The sequence below is a fragment of the Brienomyrus brachyistius genome, unplaced genomic scaffold, assembly GCF_023856365.1.
Source record: "Brienomyrus brachyistius isolate T26 unplaced genomic scaffold, BBRACH_0.4 scaffold34, whole genome shotgun sequence".
NCBI lineage: Eukaryota > Metazoa > Chordata > Actinopteri > Osteoglossiformes > Mormyridae > Brienomyrus > Brienomyrus brachyistius.
This window is the reverse complement of record NW_026042309.1, coordinates 1,937,853-1,948,577: the sequence shown is the minus strand read 5'-3', so window position 1 is coordinate 1,948,577 and position 10,725 is coordinate 1,937,853. Positions and strand designations below refer to the sequence as shown.

The 10,725-nt window shown below is 40.5% G+C and overlaps 1 protein-coding gene across 2 annotated transcripts; it reads right to left on the bottom strand.

Moving 5' to 3' along the window:
- Positions 1 to 2,460: 2,460 nt before the first annotated feature.
- On the bottom strand, positions 2,461 to 6,912 carry LOC125721597 (GTPase IMAP family member 7-like). 2 transcript variants are annotated; one of them, XM_048997569.1, is made up of 3 exons: positions 6,899 to 6,912; positions 3,961 to 4,010; positions 2,461 to 3,761 (listed from the first exon to the last, which is right to left on the bottom strand). In XM_048997569.1, the coding sequence occupies exons 2-3, from the start codon at positions 3,965 to 3,967 to the stop codon at positions 2,812 to 2,814; spliced, it is 957 nt and encodes a 318-aa protein (XP_048853526.1). In that variant the 5' UTR covers positions 3,968 to 4,010; positions 6,899 to 6,912; the 3' UTR covers positions 2,461 to 2,811. The 2 variants fall into 2 exon arrangements, with proteins under 2 accessions (XP_048853526.1, XP_048853525.1); XM_048997568.1 differs by lacking the exon at positions 6,899 to 6,912 and having other exon boundaries at positions 3,961 to 4,858.
- Between the last annotated feature and the right edge of the window lie 3,813 nt (positions 6,913 to 10,725).

The following is a 10,725-nucleotide window of genomic DNA, read 5'->3' as shown; positions in this document are numbered from 1 at the left end:
CCTCTTCTTTTAACAACAGTCTGTAAATGTCTGGGGACTGAGGAGATCAGTTGTTTGAGTTTTGGAAGAGGAATGTTGTCCCATTCTTGTCTGATACAGGATTCTAGTGGTTCAACTGTCCTAGATATTCTGTGTCATATTTTTCGTTTTATGATTCATCAAATGTTTTCAATGCCTGAAAGATCTGGACCGCTGGCAGGCCAGTTCAGTACCCGGACCCTTCTTCTACGAATCCATCATGTTGTAATTGATGCAGTGTGTGGTTTTCATTGTCATGTGGGAAAATGCAAGGTCTTCACTGAAAGAGACGTCATCTGGATGGGAGCATCTGTTGCTCTAGAACCTGGATATACCTTTCAGCATTGATGGTACCTTTCCAGATATGCAGGCTGCCCCTGCCATATGTACTAATGCACCCCCACACCATCAGAGATGCTGGCTTTTGAACTGAGTACTGATAACATGCTGATTGAATTTAGAATCCAATTTAGAATCCTGGTACTCAGAGCCCAGCAAGGTCAGGCTCCTCAGTACATCTGAAACCGCTAGTATTACACCACCGGCCAGGCACTGAAATATGATTTTTGCATTTTATCATATAGTTTTTCCTCCCTGTACAGCACTTTGCGACACTAGTCTGTGAAAGGTGTCATATAGATACATTTTACTTACTTCCTTACTTTTTTGTTTATTGTAGCTAATCCCATGTATACAGTGTAAATAAGAACATTCACTTTAAAAGGAAGATGGGAGTTCAGTTGTGGGATTCACTCAAAAAACATTTCTTTTGGGAAATGTGAGGATTAGAGTTTGCACCTGTCCCAAATGTTACAAGAATGCTCTGTAGTGAAAAATAAAATGCTATCTGTGTAATTTGGAGTCGGCCCACATCGATTCCACTGACCACACGACGGGGATGTTATGCCCCTCATACATATCACTGCTGACACTTAAAAAACCAGCCAGGAAAACTATCTGGCCAAGTGGAGCTCGACAAGCAACCTTTATGTTTATTAATATCAGATGTAAAGCTGTTTTGCACTCATTTTGAAGGCTAATTTACTAGCACAAAGAATCATCGAAAAATGAAACATTTAGTATTTTATATTTTTTTAAGCACTATTAAGGTATAATACCCAGGTACTTATCATTGAGTGACTAAAATCCTTCAAAAATTTTTGACATTTTAATATTAAGAAGATTGGAGAGAAACAAATTTGCTTTTTAAAGAGAGGATCTGCTGGATACTCATGTTCATTCCATGAGATGATACTGAATAAGGTGTGACAGCTGTCAGTCCTCAAATGCATCAGGATTTAATCTTTGATCTGAGGAGCATCAAGCAGATCATCACAGAGCATCACAGAAAGTAAGAAAAACAACCAAGCAAGAGAAAACTATCAAAACAGTAACAAAGAATATCATTGTTATTTTTACCATCGTCATTCATTAATTTGACACACTTTCCTAAGGGGTTTGGGCAGACAACAGAGGACAGGAGTAATGATGTTGACCATGTCTTGTTCTTCTCAGGGGTTACAGTCCAGCAGAGCTCACTGATGCTTCATAATTACTCTTGAATCTTCATCATCAAAACCCCCATTTCACATGCAACACTTGATCATATTAGGTCATGTTTATGCTGTGAAGAGACACCAGACCATTGTAGAGTCACTACTGAAGCTTTTGTAAGGTGATTCTCCAGGTCTGCCTGGTTTTTGTGTGGTATTTCACGCTTCCATCACTGTGGATAGTCCTGCCTGTCCTACAGCTTTAGCAGATTCCTTTGCTACACAGTTGGTATTGATGCATGTTTCTCCAGCTTTGGCTCCTGCTATTCTGCCTCTTACTGCTGCTGCTATGGCATAAACTCATGCAGCTGCTCCCAGTCCAACTCCTGCTAATGTTCCTGCTCCTCTTGCAGCCCCAGCTATCCTAACCTCAGCTATGGATGTGCCCAGTACTGCCCCTACTGCCCTTTCAGCTACTCCTACTGCTGCTGTAGCTTGGCATTAATATTCACTGCTGTTTATCTACCACCCCCTGCTGTTGTCTGCACTCTAGAGTCCTCCAATACACTAATTATTAGCCTTGTTCTCGCAGTGAAAAGCCCTATATGCCCCAGTTTCTGCCTCTGTTTCTTCACCTGCCCCTGTCCTTAATGATGCCCTAGCACACTAAATGTCCTTCCACAGCTTCGGCTAAAAATCAAAGACTATTGTCTTGTTGCTTCAGTGATTAAATACATCTTCTTTCCAAATAATCTATTGCTGTTTTTTGTGTGACCTGTAAGGGGCAGTGCTGTCTTAATGGTTTGGGATGCACATTTGTAATTGAAAGATTGCAGGTTCGAATCCCTGACCAGCAAGGCACCACTGAGGTACCCTGAGCAAGGTACCACCCCCAAGCACTGCTCCCTGGGTGCTGAATTAGTTGACCCCTGACCATCCATCCATTTTCCAAACCATTTATCCTACTGGGTCGCGGGGGGTCCGGAGCCTATCCCGGAAGCAATGGGCACGAGGCAGGGAACAACCCAGGATGGGGGGCCAGCCCATCGCAGGGCACACTCACACACCATTCACTCTCACATGCATTCCTATGGGCAATTTTGCAAGTCCAATTAGCCTCAGCATGTTTTTGGACTGTGGGGGGAAACCGGAGAACCCGGAGGAAACCCCACGACGACATGGGGAGAACATGCAAACTCCACACAGATGGGACCCATGCGGAGACTCAAACCCGGGTCCCAGAGGTGTGAGGCAACAGTGCTGACCACTGCACCACCATGCCACCCCTGCCCCCTGACCACTAAATTCTAAATGCAGCTAAGAATCGAGCTATGATAGCTCCTATAATTCCTATGGATCCTGTGGGTCCTGCCCTCATCAGAAGTCCAATTGCAAACACTCCTGCTCCAGCGAGCAATCTCTTCCCGATTTCAAATGCCAGTAATTTAAGAGTTTTTCTCTTCACTCTCTCTCTTGCTTGTCTCCTGATCTCAGATTCCTCTGCTTTCTCTCCTCTCTCCTCCATCTCTTCTATTATCTTTTTCATCTCAATTTCTATATCTTCTGCTATTTTCATGAGTGATTCATTGGTGTAATAAGAGCCTCTACTGTCTTTCACCATGTTTTCTATAGTTGTCAGCAGCTCTTTAATCTGAAAGTTGTTGCTCCTGTACTCTGATTCATATGCGTGTCTACCAGTGCTGATAGGTATTCCTGACCCTTGGCCCGGTTCCTCTTCTGTTTTGTTCCAGTACTTAGAGTCAATGACATGGACTCGGCCTCCACACTTATCAACAAGTTCCTTCAGATCCTTGTTCTCCTCCACAAACTTTTTAATGGTCTGGTTTTTCTCAAGCTCATCACCATGTGTGAAGAGGACAACTGTGTGCTTCAGGGCTTCATTCCCAAAGTACTGCAGTATCATCTTCACTGACTCTTCCTCCTCTTCAGTGTATCTTCCCACTTTCAGCACTAAGATGAAGGCGTGTGGACCAGGAGCACAGTGAATGAGACAGGGTATTATGGAATACTTCAGGTCCTCATCAGACCTCCCACGGTCAAAGATCCCTGGTGTGTCAGTCACTGTAATGTTCCAGCCATATGCGGTTCCCTCTTCTGTTTGACAATCCTTTGTTACACTGTTAGGATGAGTGGAAACTTTAAACCTCTCTTCCCCCAGGATAACATTTCCTGCTCCGCTCTTCCCAGATCCTGTTTTTCCCAACAGCACAATTCTTCTTGAAATAAATGCTATGGGAGAGAAACATGATAACAGTTACCCTGAATGTAATAGATGTGTCTCTTTGATTGATGACTCATAACAATGTGCTAAGATCAAGCCTGTCAGCAGGATGTGGTCATAATGAGTGGGAGCATCTGATATTGTGGAATGGACCACACAGCTGGACCAGGCAGAACAGCAGGAAGACCAGAGTGATAACTGACTTACCATCCATTTCTTCCTATAGGTGAAAGCCTCTTGACGTCACATGCCTATAACTGTAAGTGAGAAAATATGAAACTTTAGGGCTGCTTCAGCAAAAAAAAAAACACAATTGTGTTTTAAGAAATATGACTACTAATCTGAAATAACAAGATAGGAATTAGAAAGTAATGTATAATGTATAAATTAATTTAATATGAGCAGATTATATATATTTCTAAAAAAAATTTTACATAATATTTTTTCTTTTCAAACAAAACATGTACAATAAGTCAATACAGTATATTTTAACATAAATGCAGTATCACTGCAAATTGTTACAGTGAAATAAGCTGCATAAATGAAAGTGAAAGCAATAAATAAGCAACTAAGCAAGTTAATGAATGTTCATTAGCTGATAATTTCGTTCCTTTGTGACCAAATTTACCACCAGATTTTGGAATTAAATTTTCTTTCCGAGTGAGTCACTCACGAGCTTGGGGTCCCTGAGACAACTGTAGTTGAAATGTTTACGGCTGATCTCCAGCCCGTAGATTAATTGAAACTTTATAACCCAGCACTTACTGTATAGCTACTTCTGCCCCCTCCCTGAATGTCACTGTGACACAACTGCAAAGCAAATAAATCTTAGAAATAAATCTTAGGTTTGACGGACTCATCCAGTAATGCGAGATGAGCTATGCCATAGATATGTCCCATTAAGCCTCTCGAAGTAGCCTAGCCTGTCGTTGTCATCACTTTGCCTTAATTTATGTTGCTTATTGTGATTCCTCTATGTGAAAATAATCACTGCTAAAACGAAGGTTACCCCGTCTTAATGAAGGTTACCCCATCTTAAGCACATCATTTTACTTAATAAAGTACATAATAACCAATTGACATGAATTATTTTTTAAGGTACATGTATTGTGTGTGTTGAGTAGAGCTAAACGAGACTAGAAAAAGATCATATTGCAATATTTAGAAGTCGAAAATTAATTATATAACCAAACGTAGGAATTTATCTATATTTAATTAATTATCTACCGAAAGTTTGTCAAATAAGTCGGTGTTGCTAAGAGTTGTGCCAACAGACACAAAGCAGTGCAGACAAATCACTCGTTTTTTCTCATTGTCGCTAAATCATGCACAATATTTCCATACAGTTATATTAGGTAAATTATAAATGCTACTCTATGAACTGTTGTATAAAAGCAACAATACAGTTTTTTTGTCATTTTTGGAATTAGTGTTTTTTGTTTGGTTCAGGCACTTTTCTGCAGTACCTCAGAATTTTAAAAAGTTTTTAAGAGACCAAGAATAGAAGCAGATACTTGTTGCAGTCAGTTCTGTCCTGCTTTATTTTATGTTTGCCCTTTAACATATTTATAATATTATACTGTTTTGCACATTGTTACATTTTTATATGGTTTTGTTCATTTGAGCTATGGTATGTGTTGCTTTGAATACTTGAATATCAATAACATCTACATCTCACAATATAGTTTCCTTCCCAGGCTACAGACGATTCAGTTCTTCTGCCAGCTACTGTAGGAATAACACTTATTTTGTACACATACTTGCCTGTGCTGCTGCCGGCCTACAGTCCTTTGTTGGCACCGGCACATGCAGTTCAGCATCACGCATTTATGTCCAACAGACATCCGTCACGCTTGGCAGTGTTACACAATATACAATATGACACAAAGAATGTCACACTGAAGGCTATATTGTAGTATTCCAGCTAACCTATCTAAATATCGGAAATGAGTTTTCAGCAATCCATATATCCTTTCAGTTACAGTGCGTGCTTAATTCTAATAACGAACTCAAAAGATTTTTTAATGATACTGTTTTTCTTTACTCAATATATATTTTTTCCTTTTGGTGTTTCATTGAACAATATCGCTATGTGAAAGGGTCAGACGTATTTTATAATAATACATATATAAATGAAATAAAATATAAAACCTTTAGTGTACCTCAAGTGCATAACTGTGTCAATAACAAGCATTGTGCACCCACATATTTCTGAAACACGCCGCTTAAATACCATTTTATAATGTGCTACTAACTTTAGACGTGGTTTTTGTTGGACAAAAGCGCAATGTCATTTTGCTGCCTTAGAATACCGACACGTCGACAATGTCACACCTCATTTAAAACACACCTCTCCTACAAGTGCAAAGTGGGCGCAGAATCATTCGCTATTTTGACAACTTGCACACATAGTTTGACAATGAGGAATGTGCTGGTTTGAAACTAGCAAAACCACTTTGCATCGCGTTTTCTGACACTGCAACATAGAGCCCTGAAGCTGCTTAAATGTTTATGATGAAAGCAAAAATATTGTGATGCTTAAGGTCTAATAGGACAATTTGTTTGGGCTGATTCACACAGAGCCTCAAATGGGCGAATATCTAGTAATGAAGTTGGTGATTTTCATGTATGTCACAACTGTTTCAACACTGTGCAGCAGGTAATATGTTAAAAAATACAATTTGCAATAAAACAATGTATTATTTACTGGGTAATGTGAGCAGGATATTTTTGTAGAAGAACATACAATAATTTTTCATACCATTTTACAGATTACATTAAATTTCAGTATGAGTGTAGTTAAAATCCTTAGTGCTAATATCAAGTGATAAAAATGAAAGTGAAATAAGTCAAATAAGTAATGATATCAAATAAGTATCTAAGCAGATTAAAAGGGTGAATGTTCATTCCCTTAATTTTGTTACTTTCTGACTAAATGTACCATACAATTTCTAAAAAGAAAAATAGATCATGCCCAATTTTATTTCTCAAATTCATAGGTATATTTAATAGAATATGTAGTAAAATCCTTGGTTTCCTAACTCTATTGCTTTCGTTAACAGATATAAAGTATAAAATAGAGGGTGTTAACCATTAAACTTAGACAACAATCATCAATATCCATAAATATTGTGCAGTCACTCACCATCTTGGGTCTCCTGATATGTCTGCAGCTGATCTCCAGCCCTCAGATTATATCGTGGTGGCATAGCTGCTAACCTGTTCCTCCAGGAAGAGTCACATTTCCCATTATGCAAAGCAAAATGACCTTCTTTTTAATGTAAATGAGTTGAGTACATTTACATTAATGACTTCCTCTTGTTTATGAAAGCTGGCATAAGTGTCAGTGACCAGCAGCTCCTTGCCAGGTCTGTATTCTGTCTATACAGAAAGTAATGTTTTTTGCATTTTCATGAACATTTCACCTTTGATCTCAGACTCCTTTTGGTGATGATCGTTCAAAGCTTTTGATGTCATGACTCAAAATTTTCATGCTAATGTTTTGTTCCATTCAGACCACTTCACAGCAATGTTTTATCTTTACATGCAAAGAATTCAGAATAATGATTGTATCTCTAAAGAAACAGCCACTCTCCTCCTTATCTATATTCATCATTCAGGTCCACATACACTGCACTTCTGTCTCTCGCACTGTGAGGTTGAGCCCAGATCGCCTACAGTAACCACGCCTCCTAGCCCGATTATACTCAGAGGAGTATTGACAGCATAAAACTGGGAGAACCAGTTTGCTCATTGCAAGGGTTCATCCTGAGTATGTCAGACTATGTAGTGTTATTGTACCCCATTCTTACTTGGTTGCATAAGTGTGCACTTATTTGCCTTTGTGTGCCTGTTCTCCCATACCTCGATATGCACAGAAATCAATGAATCTTCATGCTTTCATGGACAAACTGGAGTATGTCTTTCTGTGGAGAAAATGCAGCAAGGCATTATTTGATTTCATCCTTAAATAATACTTTTCGTTGCACAGAATGTATTTTGTGCATGAAAATGAGCACTTTGTGACCCATAATCCTGTTTGCACTTTTGTGTCACAATCAGCAACAGCTGAAAGGTGCCAGGCCTCTGCGTGACAGACAGGTGTGCAATGTATGAGGAAGTAAACGGCAAACATTGATAAGGAGGGGAGTGTCTGTTTGTTTAAATGAAGATACAGTCATTATTTTGAATTATACTACGGGACCATTGAATGCTTGAATCTGATTGGCTGACGAACGTTCTGAGGTGTGCAATTATTTTCAGATAAACGCACGGCGAACGTAGTTCCAGGTAGCTCTCTTGACCGCATTACAGTTCCATATCACTTCGCATAGTTAACTGTAATAACGGAAATTAGCATACAGTACCTATACAGCACACAGGACTAACAAAAACAACAACATGACAGATGATTTTCCGAAAGTAAATTTTAATATTTACGGTGAATATGAAACTTTCAACAACTGGGCTGCAGCAGTATTAGTTATTAGAAAATAATGCACACCCGAGGTGGTAATGCGGTCACGACGCGAAGCGGAGTCAATTATTCCTTACTTCTTTGCCAACGCCTGTGAACAGAGCCCAGCCAAGGCACGCGGCAGCAAGCAGAGCAGAACCAGGGCTTCCAGGATCCAGCAAAGCAGGGCACGTGTGGGAAAGCAGTGGTATTACTGGGGTCAGGAGTTTGTGGGGCTGCACAGGCCTCACCAGGGCTGGACGCTAACAGAGTGGCCTCAGCGGGTCCTGGCAGAGCTTGGCAGACACATCTCGAGATAGGCGGAGCTCGGACAGGGACTCCGGAGAAAGACAGGGCTTTAGTTTGTAGTAGACTCTTTTACTGCGCAATCCTTAAAAGGACAGTGGTAACACAAGGAGTGAGAATGGAGAATAAGCTCACTTACATCCAGAAGGGGAGCCTTTAAGGTGAGAACATTGAATACAGGCAATAGTACTCTAAAACACTTCATAAAACATCCATAAAACAAAATGCAGATTAACCTTTACTTTACTTACACTACCGCCTATGTAACATTTACTGGAACCAGTGGAGATGCAGGTTGGTTCTCAAAAGGCACCAAGCGAGAACCCGCCCAGTACCTGCACCAGCACCATGTTGGTGGAAACGAGGTATGGGAGAACAGGCACACAAAGGCAAATAAGTGCACACTTATGCAACCAAGTAAGAATGGGGTACAATAACACTACATAGTCTGACATACTCAGGATGAACCCTTGCAATGAGCAAACTGGTTCTCCCAGTTTTATGCTGTCAATACTCCTCTGAGTCCAATCGGGCTAGGGGGCATGGTTACTGTAGGCGATCTGGGCTCAACCTCACAGTGCGAGAGACAGAAGTGCAGTGTATGTGGACCTGAATGATGAATATAGATAAGGAGGAGAGTGGCTGTTTCTTTAGATAGATAGATAGATAGATAGATAGATAGATAGATAGATAGATAGATAGATAGATAGATAGATAGATAGATAGATAGATAGATAGATAGATAGATAGATAGATAGATAGATAGATAGATAGATAGATAGATAGATAGATAGATAGATAGATAGATAGATAGATAGATAGATAGATAGATAGATAGATAGATAGATAGATAGATAGATAGAACTTTATTAATCCCTCGGGAAGATTCCTCTGGGAAATTCTAGTTTCCAGCAGCAGTACACCAGCATATTACAAGTTATAAAAATACAATAATAAAAAAAAAATACAATATAAGAGGAGGAATTTAAAATACAAATACTAAGGTAAGAGGCAACATACAGATAAGGATACGAGTAGGGAGGGGGGAAAGGGAAAGTGAAAAACTATTCACAATAAAAGGGAAATAGAGGGATTTAGCAGCAGTTATGTAGAGACACAGTGTGTATAAAGATTGTGATATGCATATGCCAATAATCTATAAGGTGTATATATAAATAGATATTGCATTATTGCACATGACAAATTGCGGTTATTGCATTATTGCACAGGAGAAAAATTGAACATATATGTTATAATAGTAGAAGTAATAGATATTGCGGTATTGCACATGAAATTGCACAGTTATGTGGTCCATTGCACAGTCCGAATGTTCGATTGTCTGGTGCAATTTATTGTTCCTGTTTCTCCCCGTCCTCCTCTGACCTCCTGTTTCCCCTCCTCCTCCTCCCCCTCAGTGAGGAGTTGAACAGTTTGATGGCGTGTGGGACAAAGGAGTTTTTAAGTCTGTTGGTTCTGGACTTGGGGAGAAGCATCCTGTCACTGAACAGGCTCCTCTGTTTGTGTATGACAGTGTGCAGAGGGTGCCTAACATTGTCCATAATGGACAGCAGTTTGTTGAGAGTTCTCTTCTCAGCCACTGTCAACAGAGAGTCCAGCTTCATGCCGACTACCGAGCCGGCCCTCCTGACTAGTTTTTCCAGCCTGGATAAGTCCCTCTTTGCTGTGCTGCTCCCCCAGCACACAACAGCGTAAAAGAGGACACTGGCAACCACAGACTGGTAGAACATCCACAGGAGCTTCCTGCAGATGTTGAAGGACCGCAGCCTCCTCAGGAAGTACAGTCTGCTTTGACCCTTTTTGTACAGGTGCTGTGTGTTGATTGTCCAGTCCAGTTTGTTATCCACCCACAGTCCTAGGTACTTCTATGAGTTGACCACCTCCACTTCCTCTTCCCTGATCAGAACTGGTCGTGGACTTGGTCTGGACCTCCCAAAGTCAATGACCAGCTCCTTAGTTTTTGAGGTGTTAAGCTGCAGGTGGTTTGTGTGGCACCAAGCTACAAAGTTCATCACCAGACCTCTGTACTCCTCTTCCTGGTCGTCCCTGATACACCCCATGATGGCTGTGTCATCTGAAAACTTCTGAATGTGACATAGTTCCGAGTTATAGCAGAAGTCTGAGGTGTACAGGGTGAAGAGCAGAGGGGATAGCACAGTTCCCTGTGGTGCTCCTGTGCTACTTACTACAGT